Source organism: Ursus arctos, unplaced genomic scaffold, assembly GCF_023065955.2.
Source record: "Ursus arctos isolate Adak ecotype North America unplaced genomic scaffold, UrsArc2.0 scaffold_1, whole genome shotgun sequence".
Taxonomy (NCBI): Eukaryota; Metazoa; Chordata; class Mammalia; order Carnivora; family Ursidae; genus Ursus; species Ursus arctos.
The window spans coordinates 85132882-85154590 of record NW_026622763.1 but is presented as its reverse complement, the minus strand read 5'-3'; the positions used below and the strand labels follow the sequence as shown (position 1 = coordinate 85154590).

At 32.7% G+C, this 21709-nt stretch overlaps 1 protein-coding gene across 2 annotated transcripts in view; it reads left to right on the top strand.

Annotated features, from left to right (window-relative positions):
- ERBB4 (erb-b2 receptor tyrosine kinase 4) overlaps nucleotides 1–21709 on the top strand; it is a 1084887-nt gene that overhangs the window by 795466 nt on the left and 267712 nt on the right. For both annotated transcript variants that reach the window (XM_057304520.1, XM_057304522.1), the window contains exons 10-12: nucleotides 1340–1413; nucleotides 2362–2452; nucleotides 4576–4775. In XM_057304520.1, the coding sequence (XP_057160503.1) occupies nucleotides 1340–1413; nucleotides 2362–2452; nucleotides 4576–4775 (365 nt within the window). The remainder of the gene's footprint in view (nucleotides 1–1339; nucleotides 1414–2361; nucleotides 2453–4575; nucleotides 4776–21709) is intronic.

The window sequence follows — 21709 nt, the reverse complement described above, 5'->3', positions numbered from 1 at the left end:
AGGATGAATTAATGTCAATGGTTTCAGACTCAAATTCCTAGAAGACAGGCCGAATGCCTTTCTGTTTGTCAAGGGACTGTGGAGCATCTTGATTGATAGCCCTATTAAGGCCACATGCGATGTATCACTGCATCCTATTGTTTACCCCCCAAGTGAAAGAGAAGGTTCTCAAAGATGTAAAACAACAGATGTCCACAGCAAGATTAAAGCTCAGGTGATTGCTACAGATGGATACATGCTTCTAAAAAAACCTAAGTTCATTGTTCTTAGGTTTGCTTTCTTGGAGAAGTGGTCAATGAATAAGATTTAATTTTGCTCTGGAGGGTACATATTGATATGAGGTCTCTACTTGCCCAGGATAGCACAGATCATATTTCAAAGTAATAAAACTTAAAAAAAACAAGTATTCCTTAAAACAGCTGAAAATATTGGTTGAATTAATGAGAAATATTTGGTATTATTTGCAAGTATGCAATTATTTGGTATGGTCAGTATATTATACATGAAAGGTATCTTCCTAAGAAGAAAACTTCTGAAAAAAATCCAATAAATATTTAATTTTAAAAGGTATTTTATGTTCATTTTTGAAAAGAAAGGGCATCTATATATCAATAATATTAATTACAAAGATATATTTATGCATTAGGAGATGGCATTTTTAAAAAGCTCCAAAATTTACACCTTTGGATATTATTATATTTGTTATAAATTTTGTTTCAGATGTTAGTATGATTCATAAAGATGGAAGCAAATATTTCCTGTGCTATAAAAGCAAATATAAATAAACAAGATTGCTCTAAATAATCCTTATGAAGAGTAACTTTCATACAATGTTATGAAAATTTAGTATTAAATGTAAGGATATAGCAAAAAAGAAGAAAGTGATTTCTTGTGTTTGTTTTTATCCATCTTGTGAAATTGTAGGTGCTATTAACAATTTAGGATGCTTTGAGGAGCCCAAAAGGCAATTGTTGTCACCATAATTATTTGCAGAGTATATTTTTCCCAATTAAGAAGAAAACTTTAAAGGCAAAATAAAATAAAATTATTTATAAATAGACTTGTTATATTTGGAGGTTTCTTTAGGATAGTCAAACTGGACCATTCCTCTAGAACTAGAATAGCCTTCAATGAAGAACTCATATTTGATATGATAAATGTCCTCAAAGCACCTTTTAATCCTCCTCCACATGTAGCATAACAAACTTTGGACAAGGAATTGCTAATCTTTCCATTGCTACTTAAAATTCAATTTGAATGAACTAACTATAGTTACATCTTATGTTTTCACTCCTTTATCTAATTTAAAATTTGGCTGCATTTCTTCCTGACTCTCTAGGGACCCTTACAACGCAATTGAAGCCATAGACCCAGAGAAACTGAATGTTTTCCGGACAGTTCGAGAGATAACAGGTAATTTTTAAAAGTGCGATTGTGGTGCTATGAACTATGTGACTTTTAGTGTTTTCCTGAAAATAGTACATAATATTGAAATCGGCAACTTATTTTCAAAGTGAATTCTAGTTTTAAAAATGCATGTGATTTTAAATGATGGGTGTCTTTATTCCTTAGCCTCTGTGCTCATTGTGAAAACCCATGGAATTTATAAAATAAAATATCCTTGACATTTTTATGTTATTGTTTTTGTGTCAACTGATCTTTTGATCCATGTTTTTCTAGGTACTTTTTCATAAGAAGTACTATTGAGCGTGGACAGCAGGTGGCAGTCATTTAGCCCATATTTATGGAGCACCTGTTCAGGGCTGTTATATATAGTAGCTGATAGGGGACTCATAGACATGAATTGGATATGGATTTGCTATCAAAGAATGAAAAATCAGATGAGAAAGATTAGGTATATACAGAATGCATTAGGCTGCAACGCAGGCAAATGATGTCATAAGTGTAGAGATATAGTAGTAAAGGATTTCCAGAGAAATTAAAACTATATTTTTCCCTTTATGTAATTAGACTAAGTAGTTTTGATTTTAGAAGAATGAATCAAATTAAGGATCATTTAATTCTTTTTACATATATAGTTCTATGATTCTGTGTGTCTGAGAACCTAGATTTTTGGTGTTTATTAGTTTGGTATTCATTATCTACTGAGTATTGTGGCCCAGGAACATTGGGTAAGACACTCAGTCTTGGAAGAAGAACTATGAGATAGAATAGAATGACTCAAAATAGGAGTATTCAGTCTTTCTTTCTTTCTTTCTTTCTTTCTTTCTTTCTTTCTTTCTTTCTCTTACCTCATATCTTTCAAGACATTTTCATCACATTTCAAGGATACTCAGTATTAAACACAGTTACTAAGGTAATGATATTCTGAGGTGTTTTTATTGCCCTTGTCTTTTTTAGGTTTCTTGAACATACAGTCATGGCCCCCAAACATGACTGACTTCAGTGTTTTCTCTAACCTGGTGACCATCGGTGGAAGAGTCCTCTATAGGTAGGTGTATATGTTCAGAGATGCAGGGCTTCCAGATTTCAAGACTAATGTCATGTGTACATATGTCAAAGTTTCAGCCTCACTGATTCTAGAAATATTGGGTTTCCATTTTTAATTACAAAGGTAAGCCCAATGAAAAATACCCCTGGTTGTGCTTTAAAGTATGCAGGATACAAAATAAATAAATAAGTAAAGTATACAGAATAAACAGTTTGATTTTTCAACTGCTTCTCACTTTTGCAGGTAGGGAGTGCATAAAATCAAACCTTTGTTTTTGAACATATGTTATCATAACTAAAAACTAACATGGGATGACTAGATAATGGCTTAGGTGTGTGGGATACAAATGCTAATTTAGCAGAAGGTTCTTGTTTCTGGTGCCATCATTTGAACCACGGATCATGGGGCTAATATGTCAGGACTTGGCCCACTCCTCTATGTGCAATGCTGGCTAATAGCGGTCAGAAAAAGCAGGGCTCCAAAGCACACTGTTCTAAAGGTCTAATATCAATATTTTAATTCACATAATAAAAATGTGTGAATTAATATTTAGTAAGCCACTGCTTTATTTTATTTTAGATTTCATCTGTATGAGATTCTTATTTATGAACAGTTAAAAGTTGATTTACAAAAAGGGATTTAGATTTCATTTTTTCTACTTAAATCTGAAAGATGCCTTAAATCAATACTGTCACCAAATATTGCATAATAATATTTCACAGAAAGTCCACTGAATTTTGCATTAAAACAGGTATATCTGTAAGATTTTAAACTGTGAAGGGGAAAAGTTCTTAATAAAAACGCATAGTGGAGAGATACTGTCTATCCAAGTGCTACATGCAACTAAATTTTACTATTCATTGAATCAAATGTTAAAAATATGTCAAGCATAATTATGTTCACATTTTAATAAACAACTCAAGATGGTTATGATGGGAACACAGATTTCAGAGAATGAATTACATCTCAGTTGAATACACATGTACTGAGTTTTATATATACATATGTATGCATGTATATATATGCATGTAAGTATATAGGTAGGTATGTGTGTGTATATATATCTCTGTATATTTATTTATATACACACACACACAACACATGGAAAAAATCCTGAGTATTGTCAGCAAAGTATATTTAGATTTATAAATAAAAAGGGGACAGCTTTGATCTCCAAAATGTAAAATATTGTTCATTAGTTGATTGAAATGTGGGAAACAGATGATTCTTTAGAGAATAGAAAAGGAATTTAATTACAAAATGTAGACTATGTTAAAATAAAACAATTTCCTTGAAATGATAATTTCTTTCCACAGTATAGTTGTTATTTAACTTTTAGGGATGCTTTCCCCAGTTGTTCAAGCCTTCTGAATATTTTTTTTTTAACTTTTAGCTTAATTTCATTCTTCTCTTTAATTTTTAATGTCTCCTATCTTTACTTATACATTCTTCAACTATTACAATCACACTTTGGTTTCTGAAGTTTAAATTAAAGCTAAATATCTATAGTCATTCTCTGCAATATTTACCCTCTGAAAGCATGTCTAGATTTATTAAATAGAGTAGAACTAATGTCTTACTTTAGGTAGATGAATAATCATTCCATAAATATTTATTAATTATTTAGTTTTTCTTAAGTTTTACTTATTGAAGTAATCTTTACCCTCAACATGGGGCTCATATTCATGACCCCGGGATCAAGAGCCTAATGCTTCTGCAACTGAGCCAGCCAGAGTCCCCTAATTAGTTTTAAAACTGAATTTCATCCTTGAAGAACTTGAGACTTGGGGGATAGTGGGAAAAATAGTGAGCCAGATATGTCAGTGGTAAATATGTAGACAGAAATGGACATATCATTAATATTTATACTTCTAAAAAGTGAACATTTTCTTTTAGGGGCTCAAATGATTCCTTTTAAAACTCAGTTTATACAGCTTGTAGAGAAATAATATTCAGATCACAATTTAGTGACTCAGTCTCTTTTTTTATGCTCTATTAGCATTCTTTCTGGGGTAAGATGTGACATCCTTATTTTACTTAAAGAATGTATGCCAAAAATATTTATTATATATATATATATATATATTAAATATTGTTCCATTTCCCCCCTTCCTTCTCTTTAGTGGCCTCTCCTTGCTTATCCTTAAGCAACAGGGCATCACTTCTCTACAATTCCAGTCTCTGAAGGAAATCAGTGCAGGAAACATCTATATTACTGACAACAGCAACCTATGTTATTATCATACCATTAATTGGACAACACTCTTCAGCACTATCAACCAAAGAATAGTGATCCGGGACAATAGGAAAGCTGAAAACTGTAGTAAGTACATTATTTGGACTTTCAAACAGAAACTTTGAATATTTTCTCCCATTCTACATTGGACCAAACAGTTAAAAATAACTGAGTCAGAATTGTTCCCTAATTTTCTCAACTCTTAAGAAGGGGGATAGTTAATCAGCATGGGTGACTTTTTATAATTTATTGCATGTTTTTATAACATACTGTGTGCCTGCAGATCTTGCCTAGTTGCAAGAAACTTCCTATAGAGACTAGATTCAATAGATGTAAATGGAACCTGAGAATCTAAATATGTAATAAGCATCCTGGGTGTATTCCTTGGACACAGTCAGTTTGTGGCAATTCACCCTATTGAATTTTCTGTTTGCTTTTTGGTTTCAGTGAATAACATAGGATAATGGAGAGTCTTTTGGGGGGTGGTGGAAAAAATGCAGATGTGTTCTGAAATGTGTAAAAAAATGCTGTTCAAGAAGTTTGCTGTTCAAGAAGAAAGTTCATTTCATAAATGCATTTCTGTAGGCACTTCATGGTTTCTTCTCTCATTTATTTTGACACTTACCGATTCACTCCATCATTTCTTTGTTACTGAGAAGCAAATGATGTTTTCATGGGTACATAACTATGTTCTTCCTATCTTATACTTTGATATTTCAATGATTAATACGTAACTATTCTGTGTGTTTCTATTAAGTACTGTTTTCTTCTGTGTCTACAAGTGCCACTGCTCAGCATATGTGTCCAACTTACTTATAAATATCAAGTAAAAAAAAAAAGTAAAAAGACTCAGAATTTAAATTGTCTGTTACAAATACATATACTTGTTTTGGTCATAATGAGTGGGTCCTTTTAAAAATCAAGCCCTAAGAAACAGTTTGCTCTTGGGATGTCTTCTCAATTGTTTGTTCTCACCATGGGAATAGTCACAAAGGCATATATCCATAACAATTGAGTTCATTTTTTATGTGTGTGAGTGAATAGCAAAGTGCCTTTTTTAAAAAATATGAACTCTTAGGAGGCCTATGCAATTTAAGTTTACTGAGTTAAATAGTGAATTAATTTATTTATAAGTACCCCACCTTTTTCCAGAAAGTGTTTAAGGCAGCTCAGGCTGGCAGTATTCATAAAATATAACATAATTTGTGAGGAAATCACATTTTAGCTGTTTTGGACCTTTAAAAATATTTTCCAGAAAAAAGATCTATTGCAACATGAGTTTGTTTGTTTGTTTGTTTGTTTGGGTGAACTCATTCTTCTGTTTCACATGAAATCAAGAAATATAAAATCTTATTATATATCAAAGTACACATGTTATTAAATAATATTTATCCTTTTATTTAGCCTAGATTGTTTCCATGGTTTTATACCTTTCAGATTTCTGACAGAAAGCTTGCTTTTCTTTTTTTCTAATACTTAAGCTTCTTACCCCACATTACTATATGTATGTTTGTACAAAGCAGACAAAATAGATTATTCACGGAAGTAAAATAGAATCTTCTTCAACACGAATTTATAACTGTTTCCCTAAGTCAGGGTTATATGTTCCTTTTCTCCTACTTCCTTCAAACAATAAAATAAAACAAAACAAAAATAAAACAGTAGTATTCCTACCTTTCAAAGATAAGATTTAACTCTGAAATATGAAACATAAAGAAAAAAAATAAAAGAATCAGAGAAACACATTCCTCTTTGACCCATTTAATCATTTTACAAACCCTCATTTATGTCTTTTATCTTTTGTAAACTGAATAAAAAAGCAAATGGGAAGTAGAAAATGCAGAAAGAAATTAAACGTAAAAAAAAAGCAAGATAGGAAAAAAGTATGTAACTATTCCATACTTAAGACTTCTAAACTTTTCATGCAACCAAAAATGTAAATAATAACAATAAACTAAAAATAAACGTTTTTTCAGTTTTCAGTGTTATACCTGTTAGACTGAGTTTAACCCTTTTTCAGACCATGAATGTATTTTCTTGTTCTGTGCACTTAGAGTTGACTTTTCAGTTTGAGGAAGAAATGAAGCAGGAGAAACACAGTTTTATGGTGCTTTAATATAAAACTAAGCACTATCATGTTTTTAAATTTGTAACATCTTAAAACAATTTTTGCATGAAATCCATTGATCAAAATTTGAATTTCAGTCTAACAGTATATTGGATCCTGCATTTTCAGAAATGTAATTACTCTATAAACTTGACTTCAGAGGCTATGCTGCTGCTGTTTACATTGAACCTTACAATGGTTATCCACATGTGATTAAAGCCTGTTTATCATCTGTATACTATCTGCAAATGATAAAACTTGAATATTTGCTTCATTTTAAAAGCACTGTATATATTGCATCTTTTAGATATCCTCTCTTAATATGCTTTGCACATACAAGATATATACAAGCACACACACGTATTCACCACAAAACACACACAGACACAAACATAGAGCATACATGCATGTATGAATATTCATGCATAACATGCACACATGTATACAGCACTAGAATACATGCATATACATACACACACATCCATGCATACACATGATGTCACCATAAAATACTCAGATCTAAATCTGAGCATTGGCTCTGTAACTTAAACGAGAAGGCAGCCTTGATTTTTAACCCTGTTTTTGGAGTTCAGCATGATTTAAACAGTAACGACAATAAAAGAAAAACTTCACCTCCTCTGTAGAGTGTGAAAGTGGTTTGAGCAACTGTACGCATTTAAGTCAAAAATCTCAAAGCAGACTTTATAATTTGAAGAGTTTGAGAGAAACTCTAGGATATTGAAAAGCTAGAACATTTTCTGCCACTTCATTTGTATGGTTATAGCATGAGCAAAATGACAGTGCTGGTTGGAAGGACTTTCATTGTTTTTATTTTTTAAAAAAAGATTTATTTATTTATTTATTTATTTATTTATTTATTTATTTATTTATCTATTTTAGAGACAGAGAGGGAGGGAGGGGAGAGGGAGAGAGAGAATCTCAAGCCGACTCAATGCTGAGCACAGAGCCAGATGCAGGGCTCCATCCCAGGACCCTCAAAACATGACCTGAGCCCAAATCAAGAGTCAGCTGCTTAACTGACTGAGCCACCCACATGCCCTGGAAGGAGTTTTAGAGTAGGTTAATGAAAGTATTTGAAACTTCTTAAAATATTTCAACATAAACTTTTAACACTGAAACATAAACGGTAAACAGATAAATATCACACTAACCACTCAGAATCTGAGTTACATTTGAACTCATACACCTTTATCTTAAAAATATTTGTACATCTACACTTAAACCCAACACAAACAAGAGAGAAACTAAATTCATAATCAACTTTTCAAAATGGAAATACGTTTATTTTTCTAATTATCATTGTTAGAAATTATAACAATAGACACATGTAAAAAAATGTAATTTTTGCTTATGGATATATAGATAATGAAGCATATTTCTTCATATATAAATGGTATCATAACATATATATTTAAATACTGTTCAGCCATCTGTGTTTCTACTTAATATATTATGAGCATCATGGAAGAATTCTACTTTATTGTTTTAAAAAGATACTTATAAACATATTTATTGAACAAGTGCCATATTAATGATAATTTAATTTGTTTTCTAGTTTTCATATTATTAGATTGTCATAATATGAATCTTATTTCAGAAAGCATTTTACGATGTGCAATTATTTCCTTAGGCTAAATACTTAGAAGTGGAATTTCTGTGTAAACAATGTTGCATATAATAAATTTTGGTATATTTTTCTACATCACCTTTCAAAAATGCTAGGTCAGTTTACACTTGTCCTAAACAATGCTTGATAAAGAATATTTTCCACTGCTCTTTACAACACTGGATATTATCTATGGTTTTAAAATTCGGTGATCTGAAATATGAAAAAGAGGTCTTTTACATTCACATTTTTTTAGCTGACATTGAGCCTCTTTTTATATGTTGATGAGCATTTTAATTTCTTCTCTTGTAAATTAGTCAGTCATGAGCTTTCTTTATTTTCAATTGGGAGTTGGTCTTTTCCTTTTGGATTTGAAAGACCTCATCACAAATTAAATACATTAAATTTTTACCTCTTGAATGTGTTATGTATAACTTTCCCTCTCATAGGTAATTTAAGAAAATGTGCCTTTTGATAAACAAACATTGTATGTTTTTATCTAGTTAAGTGGATGGATTGTTCTTTTCCTTTTTATGTTTATGATCTTGGCATTGTCTTAGTCTTTTACTTCTAGTATTTTAAAAACTCTATTGACATTTTTAATCCATCTAGTAGTTTGGGTATAGCATGATTTTTTAAATCTTTAATTGATTAGGACATTGATCAAACATAATTTATTGAATAATTCATCTCTCCTCACTGATCTTAGGTATCTGCAATATTTCAGCTAAATGGCAAAAGAGTGCCAGGTTCTATCTCTTGATCTATATAGTTTAATTTCATCTTTGCTACTACCTTATAAAGTATAATTATCTCTATTTTGCAGATGAATATACAGATGTTCAGGAAGTTGAATAATATCCCCACTCTTTGAAGCTATTAAAAATCATATTCAGGATTTGAACCCAATGTCTAATTTCAAAATCTATGCTCTTGATTTCACCTTGATTACCCCCCAAATAAAGAGAAAGTGATTGATTTTTTAAGAAAACCTGGTGATAAACTGAAACATACCCAAATGCAGCATAAAGCAGAGAAGCTCACTCTAGAACCAAATGACCTGGGTTTTAATCCCAAGAAAATGATTTACTAGATGTTTGGCCTTTGGTAAGCTATTTAACATTTCTGAAACTTAATTTTATCATTTGGATATGTGGTTAATAATAGTATTGTCTTCACTGAATGTCTGGCTCAAAGCAAGTGCTATCTTTGTGCTAGCTATTATTATACAATTGTATTCTGTCCTATTAAAAATAGATTATATAGTATATGTATACTATAGACACATTATGTGGTGTAAAGATACAATATTTAACTTTTACTTAATGAAACATTCCTTCTTGGGGAAAAGAGAAGGAAGGAGAAATAACAAGGGCCTTTATCTTAAGGCAGAAGAAAAATTCACATTATCAAGGTGGTGAATTGTAAGTGTGTAAATAGCACATAAACCACAGGTAGATATGGAAGAAATAAGAGGGGTTATTACTAGGAGCCTAGATGTTGAGGAATTTAAAAATGATCTGGTGAGATTTTAAATGGATAAAAAAATCTATGCTTGAGACTCCTCTAACTTCCTCTTCTTTTTTTTTTTTTTTTTACTCTTCTAATTAAAACATTTTAAAATTGGCTTTATAAGTAGCAGACTATGGTTTACAAAAATACCTACAAAATATTAATTTTAGGTTAGTGTTTCAGGAGACAAATATTTGGTGCGGAGGAATTCATTTTTTGTACAAAGAATATAAAAGGAATATAAATTTCTACATTTATCTATGATTTTGATGTTCTGAAAAGTGATAGTTGAAAAATCCTCCTCTTTGGACATGAGTCTAGAAAAAGAGAATAGTGAAACTCCAGTTAATTGCCAATAACTGAATCCTCTGAATGATAACATGCTCTAAGTTTATGATGAGTCACTGAATGTCCAGAATTTAATCAGGACAAAGAATTAATGAGTAAGGAATAAAGGGTATTTAACACCAATGGAGAATAATACAGTGTTTTGCTTAACATATTCTTTTGTTTTACTATGGTGACAGTGAAAATAACTACAAAATAGTAAGCAGTTTAGTTTTTGTTTTTTAAGATTTTATTATTATTTATTTGACAGAGAGAGACACAGCGAGAGAGGGAACACAAGCAGGGGGAGTGGGAGAGGGAGAAGCAGGCTTCCTGTTGAGGAGGGAGCCCAATGTGGGGCTCGATCCCAGGACCCTGGGATCATGACCTGAGCCGAAGGCAGATGCTTAATGACTGAGTCACCCAGGCGCCCCAGCATTTTGGTTTTTATAGCATCATAAGTAGTATTGATTTTCTATAAAATTACAATTCAATTAGTATTATCATTATCAACTCTAATAGTTCTATATTACAGAAAAATGAATTTTGATTGTAAAGTTTAACTTATTTTAAGAAAATATTGCTAAGATTGCAGATACTTTCTCTCGGTCCCTTATTTTTGCCTTTAATTTATGCACTCTAAGCCCAGCCCATACTATCTTGGGTAAATGTGCAATTCCCAAAAAAGAATCGTCCATTGGGCCTCGAAGCCAATCTTCACTGGAAAATTAATGAACCTTGCCACACTTTTCAGTAAAACACAGCTTAGTACAAAATTGACAGTGTGTAGCTTAGGATATAGTGATGTCATTGTTCTTCTAAGTAATCAGAAGATAGAAAATTATAATTGTACTTATAAGATTTTCTTCTTTAAGTTACTAAAGAAATATTAATACATTCTTTTTTGTAAAAAACGCAAAGAAGAGTTTCTTATTATATTTGAAATAGCACAAAATCTAATTACTAACAATGCTATAAAATATTCTCTGTGTTCTTATTAAAAGGGTAATAAGCAGTTATAATATCAGAAATGACACTCCTTCTCTTTTGTAATCTGGAAATTCTGAAAGAATGGAGGGCCTTTCAACTACCAAAACAGGATTACTGCAGGCTTTTTTTTTTATTATTATTACAAATGGCAACATTTTACCCTGATCAATAGATGAGAAATTTTAAAGCAACAGCTTTAATTATTAAAAATCCAGAAGTCTGGACTTTAGTTTCTAGAGATATTGCTTAGATAGTGTTGGGACTTATTGTATCTTACCAAAAGATGTATTAAAGTCCTAATGTTGAGTGCCTGTGAACATGGCCTTATTTGGAGACAGGGTCTTTGTAAATAATTAAGATGTAAATTAAAATAAGATTATACAGGAGTAGAGTGGGTCCTTAATCCAATATGACTGGAGTCCTTATAAGAAGAGGAGAGGAAATGTAGGGACACAGATAGGAAAACACCATTTGAAGACATGTACACACACATGGAGGGAAGATATCCAAGTGATGACAGAGGCAGAGGCTGGAGTTATGCAGCTGTAAGCCAAGGAACACTAAGGATTATTGGCAACAGAAGCTAGGAAAGAGGCAGAGAGCAGATTCTCCCTCTGAGCTTCCGAGAAAGAAGTAGCTTGCCAACACTTTGATTTTGAAATCCAACGCTATGAGAGAATAATTCTGTTATTTTAAGCCACTCATTTTGTGGCTTTTTGTTACACCAGCCCTAGAAAATGAATACAAACAGTGATTTGAAGCCCAGGATTCTGCATTTTTAATACATAGCAGATCATTCCATGGCAGGTGTCTGGGGGAAATCATTTGAGAAACTACTAAATCACATCCCCCATTATTCTCCCTATTATTCTATCCTCAGAAATGTATTTAAAAACATATTGTCCTGGTAATTCATTTTTTCTTGTGAGGGTCTATTTCCTCAAAAAGAATGTATGGTAGGAAAATTCACAGTTGAATAACTTAAAATTATATATTTAATAGTAGTTTTGGGAGACAAAGAAAGAATGAACTTAAAAAAGCATCCTATAAATAGTGTTCTATTTTTCTTTTTACTAACATAACATACTCCATAAAATAAGGGAATATTTAATGTTAGTTTACAAATTAATTGAGAAATTATAGTACAATATATTGTACTATTAAATTTTATGTATTTTAGAATTTCAACAAAATACTTAGATATTTATTTTACTCTTTTACAGTTAATGTGCCTTCTGAGAGGTACTTTATAACATGCTCAGTATTGTAAGAATATTCAAGGACTTTCTAATATTTTGTCACTGTTGTCACTGCTGCCTGTCATCTTCTCCTATTAGAATTTCCTTACCAGGTCCCTTCAAGTTAGACATATAGTAACTAGAACACTTAAGACTAAATAAGTGGGTCATGTCGATTCAACCTATTTAATATGGTGAGTGGGTATGTCTTACAAATTACTCCCCCACTTCTGTCTCCCCTTATTTCTAGTTTTAACTCATTCTAACGTGTTACAAAGACTATACTGTCATTCCATACATATACATACACTATATATAACATTCCCTACTTATAGAGGTTACCACAATACAGTTTTATAATGACCCTTCTCGCAAGCATGTCCACATCCTAATCCCCCAAATCTCTGAATGTTACTTTGCATGACAAAAGGGACTTTGCAGATGTGATCCAGTTATGAATCTTAATAGGGGAAGGGTTAATTTGAATTATCTGGGTGGGCCCTAAATGTAATCATATGTGTCCTTATAAGAGGGAGGAAGAGGGAAATTTGACTAAAGGAGAAGGTGAAGTGATCGTGAAAACAGAGGTTGGAATGATATCACTACAAGCCAAGGAATGCCAAGGTGGTCTCTAGAAGTTGAAAGAGACAAGGAACAAATGATTCCCTGAAGCCTCCAGAAAGAATCAGCCCTGCTAACACCTTAATTTTAGTCCACTAAGACACATTTTGGACTTCTGACCTCCAGAACTCTGAGAGACTAAATTTGTCTTGTGTTAAGTGACTGAGTTTTGGTTATTTGTTACAGTAGCATAATAAATTAATCCAGTGTTCTTTTAATTACAGAAGCCCCACTCAAATTATTTTAGCCAAAAGAAGAGAGCATAAATGGAAACCAAAAGGACCCAAGTAGCTATACTTATATCAGACAAAATAGAGTTTAATTTAAAAAATGTAACAAGAAAAAAGTGTAACAAGAGACAATGATGGTCATATATAATGATAGGGTAACTAATTCACCAAGAGGATATAACAATTGTAAATATATATGCAACCAACAACAGAGCATCTGAACAGATCTGAAGGGGGCAATCAACAATACAATCATGGTAGGGGAATTTAATACCCCACTTCCAACAATGGATAAATCATCCATACAGAAACTCAGTAAGGAAACATTGACCTTGAACTACACTTTAGACCTAATAGACCTAACAGACATATAAAGACTATTTCATCCAACTGCAGCAGAATATATATTCTCCCAAGCACATGTGGAACATTCCCCAGAATATATTATATTTTAGGTCACAGAGCAAGTTTTAGCAAATTTTAAAAGATTGAAGTCACACCACTTATCTTTTCTGACAATAAAGGTACAAAACAAGAAATCAATAACAGGAGGAAAACTGGAAAATCCACATATATTTAGAAGTTAAACAACACACAACATAACAACAAATTGGTCCAAAATGAAATCGAAAGAGAAATCAAAATTATCTTGAAACAAACAAAAATGGAAACATGCCATACCAAACTAATGTGGTGCAAAACAAGTGCTAAGAGAGAAGTTATAGCAATAAATGTCTACATTTTAAAAAATAGAGAAAAGAAAGATCACAAATAAAAAACCTAACTTTATACCTCAAGAATTGGAAATCCAAGACTAAATGAAGTCCAAAGTTAGCAGAAGGAAGGATATAACAAGGATCAGAACAGAAATAAGTGAAATAGAGAATAGAAAAACAATAAAAGTATTAATAAAATGAATAGTGGCTTTTTGAAAAGAGAAGCAAAATTGGCAAACCTTCAGCTACATTTACCAAGGTAAAAAGAGGACTCAGATAATATAAATGAAAGAGGAGACATTACAACTGACACCACAGAAATACAAAGGATCCTTAAAAGATTACAATGAACAATTATATGGCAACAAATCAGACAACCTAGAAAAAATGGATAAATTACTAGAAACATACAACTTAACAAGTTTAAATCATGAAACAAAACAGCTGATCTCAATAAACAAGTACAGAAATTGAATCAGTCATCAAAAACCTCCCACCATAGAAAAGCCCAGGACCACATGGTGTTATTGGCGAATTTTACAAAGTATATTTAAAGAGAATTAATGCTAATCTTTCTTAAACTCTTTTAAAAAATTGAGGAGAAAGGAACACTTCCAAATTCATTTTACAAGGCCAGCATTGTCTGGATATTAAAGCCAGATAAAGACACTATAAGAAAAGAAACTTACAAACTGATATCCCTGATGAATATTGATGCAGAAATTTGCAACCAAATATTAGCAAACTGAACTTAATAGCACATTAAAAGAATCACTCACGATGATCAAGCGGGATTTATCCCTGGTATGCAAGGATATTAATATATTAATATTATGCTATATTAATAGAATGAAAGGCAAAAATTATGATCATCTCAATAGATGAAGAAAAAGCATTTGACAAAATTTAACATCCTTTCATGAAAAAAACTCTCAACAAGCTAGTTATAAGAAGAAATAGAATAAACATATCTCAACATAAGACTGTGTATGAAAAAGCCACAGCTTAGGAATACTTAGGGATAAAATTGACCAAGGAATTAAAAGATCTGTACATCAAAAGCTACAAGACACTGATCAAAGAAATTGAAAACACAAATAAATGGAAAAATAACCCACAAATTCATGGATTGGAAGAGTTAATATTATTAAAATGCCCATACTATCCAAAGTCATATATAAATGCAATGCACTCTCTATCAAAATTCCAATGACATTTTTCACAGAAATAGAAAAAAATAATCCTAAAATTCTTATGGAACTATAAAAGATCCCGAACATCTGAAGTCATCTTCGAAAGAACAAAGGCCGAGGCATCACGCCTTCTGATTTAAATGATATTACAAAGCTATAGTAATTGAAACAGTGTGCCTGGGTACAAAAACAGATACAGACTAATGGAGCAGAATCAAGAGCCCAGAAATAAACCCACACATATACAGTCAACTAATGTTTGATAAGGGAGCCAACAGTATTCAATGATGGAAAGAATTGTCTCTTCAATAAATGATGTTGGGAGAACTGAATATTCACATGCAAAAGAATGAAATAGGACTCCTATCTTACACTGCTTACAAAAATTAACTGAAAATGGATTAAGGACTTAAACATAAGACCTAAAATCATAATACTCCTAGAAGAAAACATAGGAAGTAATAAGCTCCTTAATGTTGGTCGTGGCAATGATTTTATGAATCGAACATCAAAAGCAGAAGCAAAAAGAGCAAAAATAAACAAGTGGAATTACATCAGACTAAAACGTTTCTTCACGGCAAAGGAAAAATCAGTAATATAAAAAGGCAACCTTAAAAAATGGGAGAAAATATTTGCAAATCATATATCTGATAAGGCATTAGTGCACAAATTATATAAGAAACTCATATAACTCAACAAAAAGCTGCAAACTTTCCTATTTAAACATGTACAGAGGAATTGAAGAGACTTTCTGCAAAAAAAAAAAAAAAAAAGACATGCTTATGGCTAACAAGTACATGAAAACAAGTGTTTAACATCACTAATCATCAAGAAATGCAGATTGAAACCACACCTCACACATATTAGAATACAACAAGCTATAACAAGTGTGAGGGTGCGGAGAAAAGGAAACCCTTGTATACTGTTTGTGGGAATGTAAATTGGAGTGGCTACTAGAGAAAACGATATATATGTTCCTCAAAAGATTAAAAAGAGAACTGCCATATGATCTAGCAATCCCATTTTTAGGAATACATGCAAATAAAATTAAATCAAGATCTCAAAGAGATATCTGCATGCCTATGTCCACTGCAGCATTATTCAGCCATAAAAAAGAATGAAATCGTGCCATTTGCTACAATGTGGATGGAGCTAGAGTGTATTATAACGCTAAGTGAAATAAGTAAGTCAGAGAAAGAGAAATACCATATGATTTCACTCTTATGTGTAATTTAAGAAGCAAAACAGGTGAACATAGGGGGGAGAAAAAGAGAGATAAACCAAAAAATAGACTCTAAACTATAGAGAACACACTGAGGGTTGCTGGAGGGGAGGTGGGCAGGGGGATGGATTAAGTAGGTGATAGGTATTAAGGAGTGCACTTGTGATGAACACTGGGTGTTGAATGGAAGTGATGAATCACGAAATTCTACACCTAAAACTAATACTACACTGTATGTTAAGTAACTAGAATTTAAATAAATTTGGAGAAAGAAAAAAATAATAAGATCCGTACTCTCCATTTAAAACTTTCCGACAGCTTCCCACAACTCTTTGGACAAAACAAAAAATCTTGTAAATGGCCACCAAGTCCTATATAATCTGCCCCTTGTCCATCTCACTAACTCAACTGATACCACTTTCCCACTCACTGTCTGTGTCCAGCCTATTCTCTAAAATCACTAATCTTGTTCCCTGCTCAGTCTCTCTTGGCTAGAGTTGTGATTTCCAATATTCCCCAGCCCTCTTTGCTCTAAGAATTCCTATGTATCGGAGTTTTAAGACCTCAAAAACATAATTCATGAAGGAAAAAATTGGTAAGAGGAACTTTATTAAGAAAAAAAGAAAAACCTTCTGATCTGTGAAAGACCCAGTTCAGAGGACATGGAGGAACCTTAAAGGCACATCACTAAGTGAAAGAATCCACTCTTAAAAAGCAACATATGGTAGGATTCCAGGTCCATGACATTCTGGAAGATGCATGGAAACAGTAAAAGGATCAGTGGTTGCTGGGGGTTTGGGGTGGGGATGAGTAGGTAGAGCACAGAGAATTTTTAGAGCAGTGACACTATTCTGGGATACCTAATGGTAACATTATGCATTTGGCAAAACATATACAAAGAACTGTACCATACAAAAAGTAAACCTAATGTACACTATAGACTTTAGCTAATAATAACGATCAATATCAGCTCATCAATTGTAACAAATGTACTATACCAGTGCAAGATATTAACTATAGGGAAACTTAGGGCAGGGAATAAAGGGAATATATATGGGGAAAAAAATTCCTATGTATCCTTCTAATCTCAGTTCCTCCTATGTGGGCTGACCTCATGTGACCTACCCATTAGGTTAGGACAATGCTATATTCTCTCAGTGCTCAAGCTCTCTCTCTCTCTCTCAGTGATTATCTAACACTTATCTCCTCAACTAGACTGTAAGGTCTAGATAAGACAATGTGTATTTTATTTCATGTTTTCATCATATCCTCATTTCTTAGAGCATCCAGCATAAAGTAAGTAGTTTCTCAGCAAATATTTTTAGAAGTAAACACATGAATATGCTTGTATGTTTTCACATTTCACTTACGTATATTTATTGAGGACTTAATTTAGATAAGTAATTAAATTAAATTAATACTGCATTAAATACTCTGTTAATATGATGTGTATTCTTCATCATAACCCTGAAAGGGAAGTATTATCATTCACTTTACATATGAGTAACATGTGAATAATTGCCTGAGGCTACATGACTAATCATAGAGTAAGGATTTGAACCTATACTGGTCTGATCACAAAACTGAACTACTACAACTAAATCATATTTATTAGACTTAAAAAACAAACAAACAAACAGAAGATTACTGCTATCTCTCTAAATATATTCCAGATCAAACCTATGCCTCTATATACAGTAAGTAATGCAAACAGCATAGATGTCTTGTACAATGAAAGAAAATCTATTTTTTTTTTCTGTATTTGTGCCTGCAGACAGGTACTCTAATTCAATATTTCGAGCTAATGCATTTACTTTAACACATGCGGCACAGTAGTAAGAACCATTGTTTAGGCTTGCCTCTATTTTAATGAAAGCAGGTTCAATATTCCATATAAAGGTTGAAATACTAAGCACATTTTTATCTCTCCAAATTTTTAACAGAGAGGTACAATTCAGATGAGATAAAGAAAAATCTATTTTACAGCATCCAGAGAAAACACAGGGCAAGTTAAAGGTTGCCTAATAACGACATTCCTTAAGTTTCTTTAGAGAGGTTTGTAATGGCCTTTTGAACTACAAGCCATTGAATAGGCCTTCTACTCCTTCCCATGTGACTATCACTCTGGGAGGTCAGAGAACTGTTGAATTCTGGGTGCTGAGGTCAGAGAACTGTTGAATTCTGGGTGCTGATCGAAAAATTATTTTCTCTGAAGAATTTCAAAGAAGTAACTTCCTTGGCCTTTTGTTCTGTGCTGTGTGGAGACACTTCTCTTGGTTTCACTCTGGAGAAAATGATCAACAAGCCTTCAAGACCATCATCTAGTAGTTTGGAAAAAATGAGAAGAAAGTAATTATTGTGATTTTCTGTTTATTATTACTTTCCTCCAATAGATCCTGATCTAAAACTGTTCTAAAATTGGGCATTTGAATCCAGACTAAGGGAGGCAGTTGACAGTAGAAAAGAAGGTAGGAGCTTTAGTGAAGCTAAAATTCTCCTCTCTGTATAATTCAAAGTATATAACAGAATATCAAAGCAGGCAGCTTTCACTCTTCCATGTATTGAAGAGTCTATCACCCTTGGGAGAGAAAAGAAGGGATAAAAGTGTGAGGCTTTCAAACCTGAAAAAAATTAATACAAGTTGGTGAAATAGACAAAAGGTTGATGGGATATCATGAAATTGGCAGGAACAGGGTGGGGGGCGGATAATGGCTTTGTCAACATTCTAAAGGAAGAAATTAAAAGTGTATTTGAGAGACTTAGAAGTTGACAAAGAATTTGAAGTCTTTTTTTTAAAGATTTTATTTATTTATTTGACAGAGAGAGAGACAGAGAGAGACAGAGACAGAGAGTGCACAAGCAGGGGGAGCAGCAGGCAGAGGGAGAAGCAGGCTCCCCAAAGAGCAGGGAGCCAGACGTGGGACTCAATCCCAACCTGAGCTGAAGGCAGATGCTTAACCAACTGAGCCACCCAGGCACCCCTTGATTTTATTTTCTATAAGGATTTGAAAATGATGAATGCAGAGTCAGATTCATGACACTGCAGTGTGATTTTGAATATACTTTGCTTGTATTTATAAGTTGCTTTTATAATATCTTTTTTTCACTTTTAAGGATTTACCCTGATGCAAATATATATTAGAAATGTATATAAATATATATAGATGTTACAGAATGAAACTATAAATAACCTTTAAATGGCTGAATATTTATAAGAATGGGTATTATAACTTTATGTTAGTTAATATCATGGATCTTTTGCTTCTTTCTAGCTCTTTATTAAATAGAATTTGATCTTATACATTTATGTTCGATCAGCTTAATTGAACCATTGTTTTTCCTCCTTACATCTTTATAAGTTAGTGAAAGTTGCTTATACATCTAGGGAATCAGTGATATGAAGCTATGTTAAGATTCCATTTCAACTGGATTTTGTGCAGTGAGAGAACCTTCTTTCTCTGCATTATGAATAAGTAAGATAGAAAGAACTCTTGCTATTAGTTCAAAATCAAAATAACAGATAAATTGTCAGCCTTTCCCAGGTAGAACACTGAATCATTCAATTTTTTAAGTTTCCACATGATATGAAGAAACATATAGTTATAATATATGGTATTCAATTTAATAAATCCTTAAGACATGGAGAAAACCACAATTTAGCAAAGTTATAAACTTTATGATTTACCTAAAATAATTAATAATGTATTTGAGAAGAGGCACGATCTTATATACATAGGAAAAAAATCTATTCAGTCTCTGTTCTTTCAGACTGTCTTTAAAAATTACATTGAAAATTTAATTTATGTATTATTTAGAATTATAACTGTAAAGTAGATAAAACAGAATAGAAGAGATTATAATTTTCAATAAAATTTTGTGGGTGCTTAGAAGCTGTGTCGGGGCATTTTGGAGAATTATTATATGAAAATTTTTGTCTATAAACAAACAACAAGTAATCCCATGTTGTATGTTTAAAAGTAAACATAGGATGTCCTTTTCTGGCCAAGATATAATAGAAGGGATCAGAATTACCCTCCCTCATGAAACAACCAAAAGAAGGGCAAAATGTATGAAATGACAGTTGGCGAGAGAGTGGATATCAGAAAATGAAGGAGAATGATTCCTAAGAGGAAGAAACAAATGAAGTGAGGCTAGTGATTTTCTCTGACTACTACCTTGAGAGAATTTTTAGACCATGGCATAGTCAGGAGGGACCCAGGAAGAGTCCTAAAGACTGCTTGATTTGAGGAGCCAGAGCTGAGAGTCCAGGGAGACCAAGGCAGCTGGAGTTCGCAGACAGAGTGGCAGAGAGCGAGAGAGCAGCACCAAGGGAAAACTGCCCTGAAAGAAATATCAAAGGAAGTCCTTTTGTCAGGAGAAAACAATAGCAGAGGAAAATATGGATCTATATATGGGACAAAGAACACTACATAGGTACATATATAGAATCTTATTATTTAATTCTCTTCAAAAGACACTCTAAGGTTTAAAATAATGAGTGTGTGGTGAATAACATATAGAAAAGATGTCTGATGATAGCTTAAACGTTAGGAATGGAGAAATGTATATATCCTATCTTAGGGTTCTTAGAATATACATGAAGTGGTAGAAAATAATGAAATAGTGGTAGAATATAATGAAAACAGGTTGCAGTAAATTAAAGATGTATACTAGGATTTCTGCCTCTGGGAAGATGAATTAAATGTACCCTTCCCTATTCCCTCTGCTAAGTATAACTGAAAAGCCTGGACTTTATATATAAAAGAAACATAAGATTTTGAAACTTGGGGAGAAGAAGGAAAACACGTTTGGCAACTTGAAACCCAAGAAAGGACATAGATGTGAGTCCCCTACGTTTTGTTTGTTTGTTTGTTTGTTTGTTTGTTTGTTTGTTTTGGTTTTTTGCCTCCTATATCCCAGATTTGGAGGTGAAGAAACTGACAACTCAGAAACACTGACAGATGCAGACCAAAAAAGCTACAACAAAATCCTATTCTCTCTATCCAAAGGACCAGGAAAGGGGCATACTAGCTAGAGCAAAAATCTTTTAGACAACAACTGCTCTACTCCAGCCAAACACCACAGGAATTAAAAAAAAAAAAAAAATGTGGCTCCAAATTCACCAATGCCAGGTAGAAACCCTCACCTGGCTATAATGAAGTGCCCCAACCTCCCTGGCACATAATGTCAGAAAAGATGGGGTATGGAGCTGGGAGTTTCATCCCGTTGGGTGGTAAA